The 18,045-nt window shown below is 39.3% G+C and overlaps 1 protein-coding gene across 6 annotated transcripts in view; it reads right to left on the bottom strand.

Annotated features, from left to right (window-relative positions):
- Nucleotides 1-39: 39 nt before the first annotated feature.
- CMSS1 (cms1 ribosomal small subunit homolog) overlaps nt 40-18,045 on the bottom strand; it is a 222,676-nt gene continuing 204,670 nt past the window's right edge. For all 6 annotated transcript variants that reach the window (XM_027653368.1, XM_027653369.1, XM_027653365.1 and 3 more), the window contains 8 exons: nt 15,682-15,753; nt 12,585-12,714; nt 9,778-9,837; nt 8,976-9,078; nt 7,504-7,564; nt 6,564-6,651; nt 4,709-4,797; nt 40-580 (listed from right to left, as the gene is read on the bottom strand). In XM_027653368.1, coding sequence (XP_027509169.1) covers nt 497-580; nt 4,709-4,797; nt 6,564-6,651; nt 7,504-7,564; nt 8,976-9,078; nt 9,778-9,837; nt 12,585-12,714; nt 15,682-15,753 — 687 coding nt within the window. In that variant the 3' untranslated portion in view covers nt 40-496. The remainder of the gene's footprint in view (nt 581-4,708; nt 4,798-6,563; nt 6,652-7,503; nt 7,565-8,975; nt 9,079-9,777; nt 9,838-12,584; nt 12,715-15,681; nt 15,754-18,045) is intronic.

Here is an 18,045-nt window from a genome sequence, read left to right as displayed (position 1 = left end):
TGGCCAGTTCTAGTACAGGTAGGTGAAAAATATCTTTTAGACCTATTACTGAAATTCGTACAACTTTTGCAAGGACCCTCGAGGGGAAGAACTAGATTACCACTCTCATGAGAGAAATACATGTCTCCTTTGGGAAAGCAGAAGAGAACAGAAAATTGAGCTGTACAAAGACTTGCACACTCAGGTTTGCTCATCTTTTAAAGTCTTAATAGTGACATATAGTACTAAATCTAGCAGGTGAAAGCAATAACGTAATTCTAATTTCAGTATGACATTGTTCCTGCAATAAAAATTAAACTAGAACTACAAACAAAACTTCTCTTTAATTATTAAAAGAAAAGGAAACTCAGAAAAAGTTTTAATGTGCATTCTTGCTGTCTTGACAGATGTCTGAAAAGTCAAAACTCTTGATTTCATCACCTGTTTATCACTTGCCAATTGCAGACAGGATAATAGTAAAATGCAGCTGCAAATTACTTCCTTGTTGGTAAACTCATTAAAAAAGTCCCAGCTTCACAGATCCCTCTCTGCACAGCTTTATAATACTCATCTCCAGTAGGTCAATTGTTTCTTTCTTTATCTGAAGAAAACAAAGCCAAAGAAAGCATAAAAAGTTACTGAGTATTTATTTATTCAGATACCTTACTACAGGACTAGGAATTAAAAAAATTCCCGCACAAGGTCCTCTAGAATGCTCCCATTTTCTAAAACATCTAGCATTTGCTCTACAACCCCAAAGTACAATTACAGCTTCTGAAGTCCCAAATAACATGGCTACAGAAAAGCTGTCACTGGTAAGTAGCTAAAGCATGCCATAGCAAAATGTCCACCCTGGGCTGGAAAATCCCTAGAGGGCTTCACAGAGTAAAGCAGATGAAAGGCAGTACCACAGGCACAGTGTTGTCTGTGTTCGAGACACCTGAATGAAAGTGAGCCTGAAGGTCAGGTCTATATGTGCTGCATGCAAAGGACTTTGGCTTATAACACAGATATGGCTGTAGCTTATTGCTTATCTAAAGATAAAAGACGAATGTATTACAGAGCAAATATCGACTACATATTTCAAAGGGAACACAAGATTCTTTATCATCACGGTTAGTCCAGAGTTTCCTTATAGCACCTTCTTCCCACTTAGAAATAACTTATTTGAAGCTTTCTCTCAGGATTATACCCTTTTATGTTTCCACTTCGCACAGGAACAAATGATGTAAGAAAGCCTCACCAATCTCTATTCCACACTGGATGTGCTACATGAAGGTACAAACAGTTGTCTTTCTTTCACAAACCTTTTCCATTTCTCACAATCCTTTTTACTTTCATGAAGCCTGAAACTTCGACCTTCCCTATTTTCAAACTTACTGAAGGCTCAGTCTGTGTATTGTTTGCAGACAATACAATATTGTTTTTTGTTGAAAAAAACTCCACTTGAATCTTATGAACAAGTAATTTGAGGAGTTGAGGCAGCTCTGTATTGCCATCAACCTCTGTACATAAAAGCTTTCAAAGCAAGAAGCTCGTCCTTTGGTCAGATCAAAAAGTATACAATCAATTTTTATTTAGACCTTTATGCTTTACTATAACTCCAGTGTGCCAAGACAAAGTCTGATAAACTCATTCACCCCTCCTGTGGTTTCTTTGAGAGCTTTCTTTTTATCTCCTTCTCTCCATTGTCCGGGATGAATGAAGCAGGAGACACAAACAGAGAATAAAAAAATCCAACAGTATAAACTAATGAGATATTGAGGCAACTCACAGAGCAGTGGATCAGGGCACTATCCATTATGTGGACGTGATGGGATACAGAACTGTCACGTGGAAAGAATCATGTGTTTTTAAAATCATGTATTTATCAGAATATACCACTGTGTACATAATTCTCTGGGCGAGTACAAAACCAGCAAATAGAATGGACAGGTGTTTCCAGCTGTTCTTGCTTTCTGGTGTAATTACAATGAAATTTAACAACGTGGCACCTTAAATATGCAAAGAAGTTATTAACAATTGAGGTTTGCACTGAAAATAGGCCAGTATGCTTAGTTTCTAATTTTAAGTATACAACTTTTCCTTCACAACTAACACTGGATGAAAGAACTTAGTATGTCAAACTGTCAGTTCTCTCAATTATGCTTTTGGTACTATATTTCCTCTCTGAGAAGACTTATCCATAGCATGCATCCGACAATTTTTATACAACTAGAAAAGCTAAGACTGTATTCCATATTTCAAGTCTACAAGTTGATACAACATCCCGTTGGTTTCTATGTGGTGTTAAGATGCCTTATCACCAAAACATTATTTGCATATCTTTCATTGCTGACATTCCTCATAGGTAACTTTCAGGAATCTGCCCGAGGTCTGCAGTGGGAAAAATTGCTGCAAGATACTCCACTTAGACAGCTCAAAATGTCAAAAATCTTTCTGTATGTTGTGTCACCTGAGCCAAGTGCAGGTTTGAAGATTTTTCTGTAATTACATATTCACTGGTTTGTAATCACACATCAATATCTACTGTTTATACTAACATTATAAATGAAGGTGTAACATTCTTACTTACTTGGGTTTACCTTGAACTAAGCCTTAGCTTTTTATGTTAAGATAACCTTAAGATTTTGCCTTTATAAAACACACTCGGAGCCACAATTTTTTGCCTCCATTCCTAGACAGACATGTAGAAATGCTGTGGTGCTAACCAGAGTGACCTGAAGGGGAGAGTTCAGGTTTGCAATAGCCCAGAATGAAATGATAATCTTCGTTTTTTAGAGGTGCATCTCCTATGTTCTACAGTATGCATATTTACTTCAGTTGACTTAAAAAATCCATCCCACTGCAATCAGCACCTTTCATAATGCTATGTCTGTGAATTTGTGTTTTCTGTTCTTTAAGAAACTTAAGAGATATGTGCCAACATCATACAAAAAAGCCTTGTGCGTTAACCACACGAGGGAGCCTCCTTGCCTCCAAAAAGCAAAGCCAGGGTTTTTTGCTACTTCATTTTTGCAATGTATTTTTTCGCAGGGCCCTTTATTGGGGATTATTAGAAACATCTATCTTTGTATATGTGTGACTGTAAAATGCAGCACATTCAAATACATGGACAAGTACATGGATGGATTAATGACTGATAAAGTGTTTCACTTCAGCGTAATGTCCATAGGCAAAAAAAGTCCTCTTCCCTGGAGATTCTGCATGTAGGCCTGCTCTAATGTGTAAAAAAATGAAAAAATTGGGCAGGAATCTGTGAGCTTTGTAACAACCACTAATGGAGGAGTCTGGCTCTTCATCTGGCTAGATACCAGGTGATGTCCCACAGCATGTGGTAAACATATCTTGTCGCAGCAATAAATACAAAAGCTGGACTACAGAATTGAAAATAATTGGGAATTATCCTGAAAGGAATCTGCAAATGATGGATGGCTCTAAATAGTTTGTACCCTATGTCTTGTAAAAAAAAGGCAAAAGAAAGAAAAAGAAAAAAAATGAGAGAATTGTCTGAAGACTTACAAGATGTTATCTTACTCTCAGATGGAGAAAAATAAATGCTTGTCCAAAGTTTTATTTGGTTTTTGAGGAAACTTTTCATAGAGTCACAGAATATTCTGAATTGAAAAGGACCCATAAGGAGCATCAAGTCCAACTCCTGGCCCTGCACAGGACCAACCCAAGAATCGCATCATGTGCCTGAGAGCATTGTCCAAATGCTTCTTGAACTCTCTTGGGCTTGGTGCTGTGACCACTTCCCTGGGGAGCCTGTTCCACTGCCCAACCACCCTCTGGGTGAAGAACCTTATTCTAATATCCAGCTTAAACCTCCCCTGACACAACTTCAGGCCAATCCCATGGGTCCTGTCACTGGTCACCACAGAGAAGAGATCAGTGCCTGCTCCTCCTCTTCTCCTCATGAGGAAGTTGTGACTGCAATGAGATTTCCCCTCAGTCTCCTCCAGGCTGAACAGACCAAGTGACCTCAGCTGCTCCTCACACAGCTTCCCCTCAAGGCCCTTCACCATTTTGTTGCCCTCCTTTGGACACTCTCTAAGAGCTTAATATCTTTCTTATATTGATGTGACTAAAACTGCCACAATATTCAAGGTGAGGCAGCACCAGTGCAGAGCAGAGTGGGACAATCCCCTCCCTTGACTGTCTGGTGATGCTTTGCCTGATGCCCCCCCAGACACGGTTGGCCCTCCTGGCTGCCAGGGTACTGCTGACTCATATTCAATTTGCTGTTGACCAGGACTCTCAGGTTCCTTTCTGTGGCACTGCTTTCCAGCAGCTCATTCCCCAGTCTGTATGAACATCCAGCGTTGCCCCATCCCAGGTGCAGAATCCAGTACTTCCCCTTGTTAAACTTCATACAACTGATAATTGCCCAGCCCTCCAACTTGTCAAAGTCTAGGACTTTGTACAAAGTCCTCTTACTGAGAGAACTTCCTGGGAACAGGTAGAACAACTATCTAGCATAAACAGGGGAAACTCACAGCACAACCACAGAATTCACAGCTCTGACTCGGAACAATAAAGGAAAAAAAAGTCTTTCTCGGGAGGTAATTTCAAGACCTGAGAGTACAGATTTATCAGACAATGTTGACTTCTCCATGTTTCTGTACCACTGAAGACAGAAAGAAAACTTTACTGACAAAATTCAGAGAATTAGAATAAAAAGTAATGAGTACACAGAACATAATATATATAGGTGCTTATACAATACCTCAGGGATGTCCATCATTCTCCTTAGTTTCTGATCTCTCCAGTTCCAATCCAGAATCATATATTTGGTGGAGTTCAAGCATAGGCCATCTAAAAAGGCAACATAAATTTTACTACCAAGATACTATGACGTGCTTATCAAAATGATTTTTGGCTTTTACATCTTTTGCTGTCTGTTTCCAAGGAATCTATTCTTTGAACACTTAAGTACTACATTTGCTGGTTGGAAAACTAATCCACTGACACTGCAAACTCCCTTAGCCACATAATCCCATGCCTTTTTGGAAGATAAACACAAAAGCAGAACAACTACTGTTGCCAGGCTTGTCAAGAGCTTAACATCCTGCCAGAAAATAATTCCTCAAGCTTCCTCTTGATGAAACCGCAGGAGCTGAATTTCCACAGCTGATGTTGTAACCAGTAAGTTACAAAGACCCTACTCTGAAAATTCACATTAATGGGAACTGATGGTGTGCAGCAATTTACAGGACTGGGTGCCGTATGAAAGTGAGTCAGGTCAGTGGTGCTGCTGAAGAATCCCTTTATCCTTCAAATAAATAGTGGTGAAAAAAAAAGGCCCTTCTGAACTTGCCTTTCAGCTGTTCTCCTATTTTTTCCCTGGTCTTCTACAAGATGCCCACCATTTTTTTCCAACAGTTTTGATTCCTCTTCATTCTCTAAGTGACCTGGCACTGCAACACTGAAGTGTCAAAAAAGAACCAGACCTTAGGATATGATGACACATCTTGTGTCCATGCCATAAGTTGCCTCTATCTAACAGAGAATCAGAATGGTTTGGGTTGGAAGGAACCTTAAAGATCATCTAGTTCCAAACCTCCTACCATGGGCAGGGACACCTTCCACTAGACCAGGTTGCTCAAAGCCCCATCCAACCTGGCCTTGAACACTTCCAGGGATGAGGCATCCACAACATCTCTGGGCAACTTGTTCCAGTGCCTCACCACCCTCACAGCAATGTGTTGACATGCTGAGCACTAACGATTTAATGTTGGTGGATGACACAAGAAGCAACAAAACTATGTTACTCCTGTACTCTTGTGGAAGGGGCAGTAGAGTCCCAATCCACAGCCAGTCCCTGACTAAGAGACCACAGTCAGAGCAAGACAGTATTTAGAAAAAGGAATGGAAAGAATTGCCTTCTCATCTTGTCATTTTGTTGTTTGTTTTTCTTTGTATATAACTCTTTATTGAGTAGGTAAAAGTACTCAAAATTTGGAAAGAGAAAAGGAGATTTATATAGAATAATTAATTTTATTACAGTTAAATCAGAAATAGGATCAAATCAGCAAGTAGATCTTTCATTCATCCCTCACAAAAGTTTACACTAAGATCAGTGACATATGATACAGTGACTTCTGCCATTATTTCTTTTTGATTCACTTGCAGTGTTTGGTTTCCTCGAGCTTTAAATCTTACACTGTGGTTTTGCAATCACTTTCAAGTCAGCATTAATCAGTATTCCCATCAAAAGAGGAAGTCCCCCACCTCTGCCTGCTCATTACCTGATTTTGTGTGCACACTGGTTTTGTTTTAATTGGGGTCAGTTCACTGTGAGCTGCCAAACAGTGTCTTGGGCTGGCACATGAAGGAGTGAGGAAGTATTACTCTGCCTTTCTCTGCTAATACTGACTTATGCCAGCTTAGAGTGATCCTAAAACCAATCACTAGAATCTTGACCTTATTTTGACTGACACAGTACAAGTAGAGAAACAGAACTGTACAGTTTAGTAACCAAATCAGCAGATGCATGTCAACTTAAGCACTTCAAAAACAACTCACTTCACATAAGACCAAATATAAGATACCTAGGGAGAAAACCCTCCTTGTTCTCCTACCTTGCTCCACTAGCGCTTTTACTCTCCCAGGAGTTCCAACCCCAATGTGGAACACACCTTTCTCCAACATATTCATCTGTTCCTTTATCTAATTTGAAAAGATAAAGAAAAAATCAGAGTAAACCCACAGTTGTTTTAAAATTTCTTTTCAAAGAGTTAGAAATAAATACAAAATCTCATAGTATCTCTTTCTAGAATATCACCAAGTAACAAATCCTATTTGTCTTTCAAACTGTCAGATCTGGAAGAAAGTTAAAGAAATATAACAAGCCAGCTGGGCATCACACTTCTCTAGAAGTTCAATCATTTTCAACTTTGAAAATCTGCTATTGCATCAACTATTTTTGGAGGTGAGAACAGTAAGATTCCTTCAGCATTTAAACGAATTCTCTGGAAAACTGACAAACTTGAATTAACTCTGAAGTCCTTCAAGATAAAGATACTGGAAAAAGGTGAAATAAAGCAAATGACATTTGTGGGTTTGACAACATTCATATCTAAGGCCAAGTGTTCGCTTATTACTTCCAACATCCCCATTACTTGTGCTTTCTAACAGGTATGGATATGGGGTATCCAGGCATCCAATTGCCAGAATCCAAATGTGGGTGCTGGTACAGTTTGCTTCCATGGACCTCTGTGTGCAGCCTTGTATTTCAACAGCCAAAAGGCACTTGAATGAACACTTCATGGGGATGTGGAACATCTTTAAAACATAGCACATGCAAAAGCTTCTACATTCTGCCAAGAGCTGCACCAGAGTTACTGGAAATGCTGCTTGGCTGGATTCCTCACACTGCAGCAATGGGTTACCAAAGGAAGCTTTATCTAAAGGAAGGAACTTTATATGAACACTATATGAAAAGCACTACAGCCAAATGATTTTAAAAGAAAATGGTATGACATTATTTAGTTGTTTATCTGCTCTGTTAAAATTCCCTACCTTTATGTGCTTTGCGAACAACTTGAGGACTCTGCAGTCTCCTTTAAATGCTGTCATTGACCTAGCAATAAAAAAAATGAACAATGAAATGCATGAATCAGGGTTGGGATTAAGACCACACATGAAGAAAGCAAAACTAACTGGTATTTCTCAATATGCTTGAGACACACAGTCCCCCAGTGAACCCTGCTTGTACTCTGAACACTACGTACATTCTTGTTTGCTACTTATCAACAGGATCCACAACTGGACAGACACAGTAGAAGATATCAATAGGGGGCAATATTGTTTAGACAGCTTTTCAGATAATATTTGATAGTTATGGCCTATGCTTTCACAGTTAACTTAGTTCAAAGCTGATTAATCACCAAATCCTAACTAAAAAATAACTCAGTTACTGAGATACAGGTACGAATGTGTGTGTGCACAAAAGGAAGGAACTGTGTATGGATCAATCTACATTTTATAGTCTTCCTGCAGCCACAGTCTTTACTGCAGAGATTGCCCAAATTCTAGTTAACCAAAAGCCATTTGTTGGAAACCCTGACATGTTTTTCTGACATTTTGCTTTGGCACACAGGAACAATGCTATGTAATGTATTAATCAAGCAGGAGACAACATATTCAATATTTGCTGAATGCCGCTTAAGACAGCTTTGTCTGCATGTTTTATTCAGTGCACTGAATTTTCAATTTGCAAAGCTAAAGGTTTGTATATACAAGTATACATATAAACCACCTAAGCCTCAGATGCTACTTTCTGCATGCAGGGGCTAAGCACTACTGGCACATCTGCCTTATCTATGCTTCTGTCTGTGTCATGGAGTTAAACTTCCCAGCTCTGCAACTCATTTGGCACTGACAGGTAATCACAGGAAATGTGGTCAAGACACAGAAGACAACCATGAAATTTGTGATGTATACATTAATTCATCAGAGTCATTAAGACTTCTGGAGTGAGAAAGAGGAGGATAGAGAAGAAAAGAGAAAAAAAAAAGAGGACAGGGAACACTGAAAACTGTCACCGCTGCACAGCATTTTTCCCACCCAGAGCCAGCTGAGAACACTGATACAGACCTGGAGGCTCTCAGGCCACACTGGCACTTGAGGCCCTGGAATGCCATGCCCTCACTCCCTTTGATGCAAAGTCATGGTGGATCTTGATGCTTTTTGCATTTACTCTGTTCCCAAGTATAACATGTTGCATATTTCCCTCAACTTGGTTACACTTTATTTTTGGTTTTTAACAAAACTAACATTTCCAGGCAACCTAAGTACTGAGTGTTACTTTAGTCTAAACTGAATACCACACTCCCAGAGTCTAAAGAAGGAAGGGATATTGCATCAGTGTGAGTCAGTGAATTTATTGGCTAGCAGAGGACAGTGTCCCAGTTTTGCCTTTATGTCTGTGGTTCCAAGACAAAACCTCTGACTGACTGCCAACCTCAACAAAACATTTGCTATCGACATACTTGATGAGTTCCAAGGAGCGAAGGGCAGAACTGCAGATAACCAGCATCACCACTGACTTCTTCTCCTTGTGGTTTCTACGGAGTTTTGCCCACTTAGGACAGACTGCAATGAAAAAGCCCTTGAACACACAGAGAAAGTACTACATGCCACAATTTTAAATTACTGGAGTACATGATGAACGGTAGCCAGCAGCAAGAACACACATGCTGACTCCTATGAGGTCTGGATCTTTGGCAACACTTCTACATTTAGTCACAGCTGAGAAACTGAAGAAGTGCCCAAAATAAATAAAATACAGAAATATCACATAACTGAACAAATTAGGTAAGCTTTAGTAATCAATAGTTTGTAAGGTGACAGGTAAATGTGTCTTCATTTGCCACATATGGCAATTTGTATTAGAGAAAACCAACTGAAAAGAAACATTTACCAGACAAGAAGTTCCATATAACTATAAAAGAGAATAAAAATTCTCTTGGTTCATGTCAGCAGACAGCTGCAGTATTTTTACTGTCAGACAATACATACACCTACTTAAGAAGCCACAATAAATTACTGATAAATAATCCCTAGCAATGAAGAGAAACCCCAGAACATTTTGATAAAAAAAAAAAAAAAAGATAGAGTAAAAAAGAGACAGAAAAACAAGACTTGTTATAAGAAAATATGAAAAACCACTTAAAGTGATTAATATTTCATAATAAACAATATTTGGAGCTACAGATAAAAAATGCCATAATATTGCCTTAATAATATTTTTCATACAACTTTTGTCTCACCCAGATCAACATTTTAACTCACTTTCCTTCAGGTATGAAGAAAAACTGTGCGTGAGATCATTGGATGGCAAAAAACAGGAATCTGAAAACATAAAGGAAAAAATATTTTTGTTGATGCATTTTAACAGCAAAGGGAGAATATATGTTTGCAGCATAACCACTAGTTATATTGATTAAAACCCAACTGTGTAAAATCCATCATCAATAAATTACCATTTCTGAAACAAAAATTAATGTACACTTCTTGTTGAAATTTCATCTTGGCTAAATCCATGAAGGTAAAATCTCTCAACTCAACTGCAATTCCTTTCTTTTCTCCCACTATGAAACCATGAATACAGGGCTGCACAGGTGTGATCACATACCTGAAAATATTTTTTTATATGTCTTTGCCACAATGAATCAAAAGTCTTAGCCAAAAGGCTTACAGTGCTGGACTGTTCCTCCAATGCACCTACAATGAAATACGCTTGTACGTCCCCCCAGACAATTCATACTGTGTAAATGCAAGAACCTACCAATAATCTACCTGTCAGTAAGTTTGTTATACCTTCTGGCCTTTCACATTGTGGTGATCTACGTAACTATATTCACCCTAATGGCAATACCTACACTGAATTTAATGCCTTTGTCTTCCTTCATTTCCTGCTGACTTTCTCTTCCCTGGTCACTATGTTAACTAGTAAGTCTTTTAAAAGCACTCTGTGGCAGACATGACCTTTTAACTTCACTGCATATAAAGCCAGTGAAGAAAAACAAGATCCTAACAGGTTCTCTGGAAGGTCTTTTCTGTTTATATAGACAGCCTAAGTTCTTAAGAAGGTGATTAAAATTTGATGGTCTGAAAACCTGCTATTGATGTAAAGGGTTCTTCGCCTGATGGAACAACATGCTCCTGCAGAATATTAACAGTTCTGTCTTTAAGGACCTACATATTTGTCATCATGAAGCACAGTACATCAGGGTGTCTGTCTATGGATGTTTGTTGACATATTTGAACTGAATTAGAAAGGTTTCTTAAAGATGTGATTCATGTTCACATGGATGGTGCATCGTGCAAACGCTGACAGCATCAATCCATGGTTTTCACTGGAACAGAAAGTGTGACAAATGTGGTTTGTAGCTAACATCTGGCTGAAGTCCGGTCTGTGCACTTTCTTGAGGACAGCCACTCTCCATTATTATAGCTTTCATTTAATGGGTGTTGTTTTGCTAAAAACTTTTATTTTGCATTGATCCCTATCAAATCCAGAGATTGACATTTACTGGGACTTGAGCTCCAAAGGAAATGAATGTGTACAACTGAGGGATCAGCAGTTGATTTACTTTAAAAATCACGTTTAAAAGATGTACTTGATGCTGGTGGGGAAAGACAGGGGCTGCCTTTCTTAATACATTGTCTCATTAATGACTGAACAATTCAAGAGATGGTTTTGAAGGACAAAGCTTCAGTCCCTTCACTTCTCACCAGCAACACTGGAGTACGTACAACAATTTTAAATGAAAGTTTCAGAAATGGGGAAAGAAACACATAGCTCCAGACTGCAGCAAGAGCCCATGCTGACTACAAACCTGGCCTTCTGCAGTTTGTCAGTTAACAGGAACACGCAACTCCAAAATAGTTGCTTGTTATTTGCTTAGTGCTTTGACATGAACAACTTGACAACTGTACAAGTTTACAAACTCCTTGGCATTCTAAGCTTCCAAGGCCCAGCATAAAAATTAAGAAAAAATATCTCCATCCAACCCAAGATCCAATCCAAATGGAAATGGGTCGCTTCACTAGCCCAAAGGGCTCTTCTAATAAGAAAGAAATCAAAGCAATTTATTATTTTCTAAAAACCTTGTAGGACCAAAAGTACTTAACACAAGCTTTTCAAAGCAATCTGTATGGGACTTCTCCAGGTTTTCTTGACTCAACAAGAAAGCTGAACCTGCCCCACAGAAATAGAAACCTAGAAAAATGGGTGATAAGGAAGAGCATATTTATCTAGAAAGACAGGCTTATGCATTAAAAGAGAAAAAGTACTGCTGGTCTAGACAGTTTCTATATTTGGCAAAGGTCTCTAACAGTTCAAGAAGTACAAAAGGTGAATGCAGGTTAGTTAGCAGGCTGTTTGCTCCTCATAAGCACTGCCAAAAACTACTGGACAGTGTCTCTATCTGCAGAGTAAGAGGCAGAGAAGTTCAGTGTTGCCATCATCTCTAATTCAACCTCCAACAGACAAAAGCTAATCCTGCTCTGTCCTGCTTTTTGCCTTTTCTATCACTGGCTTCTAACTGGAGGCAGAATACAGGGGACAAAGAGGGTCCTTACATGGTTAAAACTTGGTCACTTCTAATGTGGACCAAAATTACCATTTCAATTCATGCCATTCCTTGAAAAACCATTGTGTTAAACATCTCATAACCATGTCAGAATGATGTCCCATTATTTCTTGGTTTACTCCTGTCAGCCCTCCTATTATGCATCTGGATTGACACAGATAATCTCAGAAACAAAATGTTCCACTCTCTAAGCATCTTGGAAGCTACTGTTAGGAATCATATAATTTCTACGAGAAAGTGAGCTCCAGAAATTAATACTTTACAATAAAAGGACACATTTAAACAATGTTTCATTTGTGTAACTCCAAGAAACCTCACATTCATTCCAAAGAAACTGACATCTCAACTTAAACAGCAAATTAATATATAGTGTAAGAAAATATTTACATTAAAAAGTACAACTCAAGACCTGTCCCAAAAATCTCTTTTCTTCTGCACAAAAAGAACTCAACAGCATAATGAAAAACCCATTATTTATATATTAAATACAGGATAAGTTACCTGAGAGTTTTAATTCCTCTATTTCAATCACTGAACGGTTTTCACCAAAATGTTGACTGAGTAGATTTTGTAGATCTGCAGGGACACCAGGTTTTGAAGTAGTTTTTTGCAGAATATCAGAAATTTTCTTCTAAAAAGACGAATAAAATGGGTTAAGTATGGTATTTTTACATTTTCTGCTGCTCTTTGGCTAACTAACAACATCATAAATAAATGTTCCTCCATAACTTGATACAGTTGTATTTGTTTAATTACAGTTTAAGTGGAAAAACACCTTATAATGGGAAAAGATTCCCTTTGTCTTTAGTGGGAATGCAGACTTCAGATACTTGAGATACTTTGATGAGATGGTCTGGGAGCCTGTACACAAAAAGTCTTGTGAACTCACCTGAAATGTCAGTGTAACAAAAATATAATTGAAAGCTGTTTTTTTGAGTTTTGCCATTACTACATTTAAGTATCAGTTTGAATTATACTTTTTATAATTTATTTACTTTATTATTCTCAAAGTGTAACAACAGGAATCAGGTGACTATATAAGATTTGGTCATATTTTGATTAAAACAGAGTTAACTATCTGTTTTGGAAGGAATTATTAGCTTTATTCAAAGAATACCATGCCAGGTTGATGAAAATGATTTAAAAGCTAATAAAAAAACCCAGAAGTCAAGCAGAAAGAGTTCATTAGTTACTTTGTTATTCCAAATTGGAAATTTTTTTAAATCAAGCTAATAATTTGTAGAACCTGGATATGAGTTCATAATGACTGTGTTTTACACCTTAGAAATGTTAGCAAATAACAGGTCTTGAATTATCACTGAAGTGAAAGTGTTGCTGTATCTTCTCCCATAGTTAAATGGATCATGGAGGTAGAATAGCCCAAGGTTCCCTTTATCTGAATGATCAGTCAGCATGTAAGAAAACAGCAAAGTTTCAAGGACAGAGGCAGCCTGGAGAGAATGACAAAAATGTGAAGCCTCTCTTGTTCTTGCTGAGATGTGATTAATTTTTGAAAGGACAGTTTAAGGTTTCTCAGCTGTGTAAGCAAAACTGAACTTGCCATCGTGATGACATGTGGCAGCATAAGCCCAAAAGTGAAAAGGAGCAGAAGAGTGTGGTTAGGATGGAGCAATAGGGTATGTATTTGTGAGGCAAAGTGAGACTTTACAGAGATGTGCTGGACCTGGAAAAATTTGTGGCAGCTTTGGAGGCATGGTGGGGGCCTTCAGTTTGACAGGCTAAGGTCTGGGGTAGCAAAGATCAATGGAAATTTTGAAGAGAGCTATGGCAGGAACTTTAACATAGGGGACAGACCTTCTGTGATCCCTCTTTCCCTCATTCCATCTCAGCACCCACTCACTCCTCTTTTCCATTCCCTACCACTCTCTCTCTCCTTCTTTCCCAATACACCCCAAATGCTCCCATAACGGCAGCATAAGGGGCAGAAGGTTGAACAGGGAAGGTCCATATGGGGGCAGCTGAAGCAGCAAAAGCAAAGTAAGCAGCTGCCTCTTCCAGCCATCTGCGACTTTGGTCACTGCTTTCACCTCTGCTAAAAGTCACCTGTGTGTTTGCAAGACCCCAAGTGAACCTTTGACAGTGGGACAAATGGAGATGAAGTGCTTATGCCTTCCTCTCAGTCCACCTTTATCCTGGTGCAAAGCCCCCTGCAGTCCCTGGAAGACTTTCCAGAGGACGTCTGGCAGTTCAGCAGGTTTCTGCAGTGCTTGAATCTGTAGCATTCCTTCCCAAGATTCACCTTCCTTTATCACTGTTGTATTTTTCTGCCATGCAACAACGGTCTTCCCAAAGAATGACCAGAGGCCATCTGCAGCACAGACAGCCTCTGCGGGAGGCCCTCTTTGTTGTTCCTCCTATCAACCACAAAGGCTTTTCTCCATCCCCTGTCCCACAACCTGCCTCTCAAGTGACCCACATTTGTGAACCTCTTGCAGGCAGTAAGATAGAACTATCAGGCTCATTTTACTTGGTAATTCAGTGTAAGATGCTGTTCCACAGGACCATTACATCATTCATTGGGCCATTTGCCTCCTTCAGGAAACTTATGACCCTCTGGAGGTGAGAAGCCCAATACTAATGAGAAATTCTGTAAGAGTAAGAGCAAGGACACCTGAGCAAACTCTCTTTCTTCAAGAAGAGCTGTGGGGAAATGTTCCTTATGCAGATAGTTTTATTATTTTTCTTCCAATTCATTCCAGATGCTTAAAAGTATCTTCCTTATTTTTGGAGAGAGTATTTTGTTTGGAACCCATAGATCAACCTAATGGGATTTTTTGACTGGCTGTCTATGTCAACTTAGTGGCCTGGCCCCACTGAAACCAAAGGTGTAACTAAGTGTCTGTTGTTTGCCTGAGAATGGGGTCTTTTTGTTTGGTCAGTTCACCAACTTCTGCCATGGGATGCCCTTGCTCCAGCAGCAGTGCAGTAAATATCACGGTCACTTCTGCCAGAGCCGCATTTAAAACAAAATCCCACTCTTCCCTCTTCCCATTCTCTAGATGATTAAGAGGCCTGACATAACATAAAAAGGCCACCTCTCAGCCTTGTGAGGGAGCCAACTATTTACAGTCTGTCCCAAAAGACAATTAACTTGCCTGGTGCCATATAATCGCCATTTAGGCTGCAGAGTGTGTTGGATGTCATGGGTAAGGATGGAGTATGGCCAGAGGGACAATAGAGAGTATCTATTTATATACTTATGTTATGAAGAGAAGAGCGAACAAGGGCAGCTTTTGGCTCAAAGGATGTAACAGCAGCTGGAATGGGGTCAGATTCTACAGCAACTGAAATTTCACCTTCCTTTGACACAGTCACACTTTCCCGGTGTGCCAACCCTTGCAAGTGGGGTGCAGGCATGGACAACCCTTGAGTGGAGTGTAGACACAATGCCAAAGTTTAGGTTGGGAATAGGTATTTTGAGTGAGGTCTAAAAATTAGGAATTTCTATTCTCCTCTAAAAGAAGATGCAACATTATGACAATATTACTTTTCACCATTATGAGGTTGCCTCAATTATGAATCTTGTAGTACATACACCCACTGTCCAGTCCCCAAACACACTCTAGGACATTCATACCTTCTTTCTCCTCTTTGCCTTTACAGTGGTCTCTTGTTTTTCTTCAGGCTGACTTAGAAAACACTCTGTAGGCTGCAAAGCACATTTTAAAAAAAAAAAAAAGTAAGAAAAAAAGTCACCAAAGGGAGGTAAGAGGGGATACAGAAACCATAATGTTGGGTTAGGGGAAAACAAATAAAACCAAACTTCTCCACCTGTAGAAGGGATCAAATTCTTACAGTTACATGTATAGGAAGTAATTTTGGAATTGAGATCGCTGTTGTAACCAAGAGGGGAGTAAGAGAACAGAAAGCTGAAATATTCAGGGTATAGTTGTAATTCCATAAAGTGGTAAAAAGCAGGTTTTGATACTTGGAAAAAAACAGCATGAGGAAAACACGAACAAAACCTATCACAAACTTTATATTTTTAAGCTCTATTATTGTGTGTGGTAGTTTTTCTAAACTTTGCCAGTAGTGTTCTAAAATAGCTGGGTCTAAGGTGAACATCCAGATGGTAAAAGACAGCATGGAACTGGGCAAGATTAATTGGAAACAATCTTGCTCTGGATTTCCTTTTACACTTGTAATGTAAAATTTAGGAAAACGTGTTTCAAATTTGTCCTATCCCGGTCTTGCTTTGTCTCCTCATAGCAGGCAGGAAAGCTGCACACAAGAAAAATACATGCTGCATTTCAGAACAGTTCAACACATGCTGCTATCACTAACTCTCTTTTGTGCCTGAGTAAACAGGTTGAATTGGTCCATTTGTACCAGAGTCACTGTTCACATGATCCAGGGATAGGATTTGTCCTTATCCACCAAAAATTGTCCAAAATAGAGGAAGTAAAGCACAGGCTTTCCTTGTTTTGAGCATAGCAATTCTCTTTTGCCTTCTTGGGGACTTTCACCTCATGGAAATGCAAATTAATCTACACAGAGGAGCTTCAAAGCTTAACAAGTGACTTGATGAAGAGTAATGGGAAAACAGGCTGAGCTGCAGGAAAAAGCTCCCTGATATTAGGATGCATTTGGCTGGAAAAATCTGTTCTTGTGAGAAAACGTAGAGAAGACTCATCACACGGAGCATTAAAAAGCTTAGGAACAGCAAATCCAGTGCTATTCCCTGGGGAAAGCCTGAAAGAAAAGTATCAGCAGCATAGGGAGCCTATCTGAAAGCCAGACAAGATGTTCATTTGTTCCCTTGTTAAAGGGCCGCTTCAAGCAGGCCAAGAGGGCCAGAGTATTTGGGCCTTTCTGGGCCCTCTTTAACAGGAGGACACTTCACAACAACTGGTATTGCATGACCCTACCCAGCACATTTGTGCCTTTCCAAGCCCACTCTCATATCCTTATCAGAAGCACGTTTTGAAGACTAATTGTTCATATTATGCCTACTGTACCCTTTTTCTCCTAACTCCCCTAAGTTAGCTATAAAAAGAGGTAACCACCATGCTCAACACAAACAATGTCCTATTGCTTGCTCCTGCTTTCTGCGCCATGAGGCAACCAGACTCATTGCACTTGCAAAGGCTGCAGTATTGTACAGGAATGACCCTGCAACTGGTTGAGGAATGAAATGAAACTTCAGAACTACTAGAGAAGATTTGGCTGGGGACTAACTACAGCCAGCAAAACACTCTACAACCAGGGCTGGAATGTAGCACAGCCCGGATCAATACCCAGGAGAAGGTGAGATAGGGACCATATCTTGCCCCAACAACAGATCTGTCACTGTGATCTTCTCAGGTATAAACAGATGTTATCTTCACCAGAAATCAAGGGAATGACTGCAAGAAGAAATTCACTTCAACTAACAAACTTGTTCCAGGGTTAACATAAGCGTTTTTGGTTTATTTTGGGTTTATTTCTATTCTAAAAATCTGTCCTGACTCCGATTCAAGTGCTTTTAAAACACCATCATATGTTTCTTCATTCCTATCCCTACCGTTAGCATTCCCAGACATTGAGACTGAAACAGAGCTACCCTTTCCTCTACCCTTACGCATCCCAGCTGTCCATAGATACTCAAAGACCACTTGCCAGGTGTTTTAATAATAAATTCTATTTTCAACATCATATATTATGCAGAGAACAAGTCTTTGGATTGATTTAGTCAGGGGATACTAACAATCAACCAAAAAATCAGAAAGGAGCCAACCTGAATCTCTGTCCTCTGGCTAAGTGTGATGGTTCCCTATCCTAGCAGTGCTATCACTCTTCCAGCATATTGAAAAATGTCACTCATTCACTCTGGGCCCATTTGTCCCTTCATACACATTGTGATCTGTTTTACGTAACTCTGTAAAACACTCCCAGCTGGTATCTGCATGAGAAAAGAATGAAACCTGCAACAGAACTGAAAAATTTTCTCTAGAAGAAAATT

This window comes from Corapipo altera, unplaced genomic scaffold (genome assembly GCF_003945725.1).
Source record: "Corapipo altera isolate COAL_440 unplaced genomic scaffold, ASM394572v1 61, whole genome shotgun sequence".
Classification (NCBI taxonomy): Eukaryota; Metazoa; Chordata; class Aves; order Passeriformes; family Pipridae; genus Corapipo; species Corapipo altera.
The sequence above is the reverse complement of the archived record's forward strand: the minus strand, read 5'-3'. Positions and strand labels throughout refer to the sequence as shown.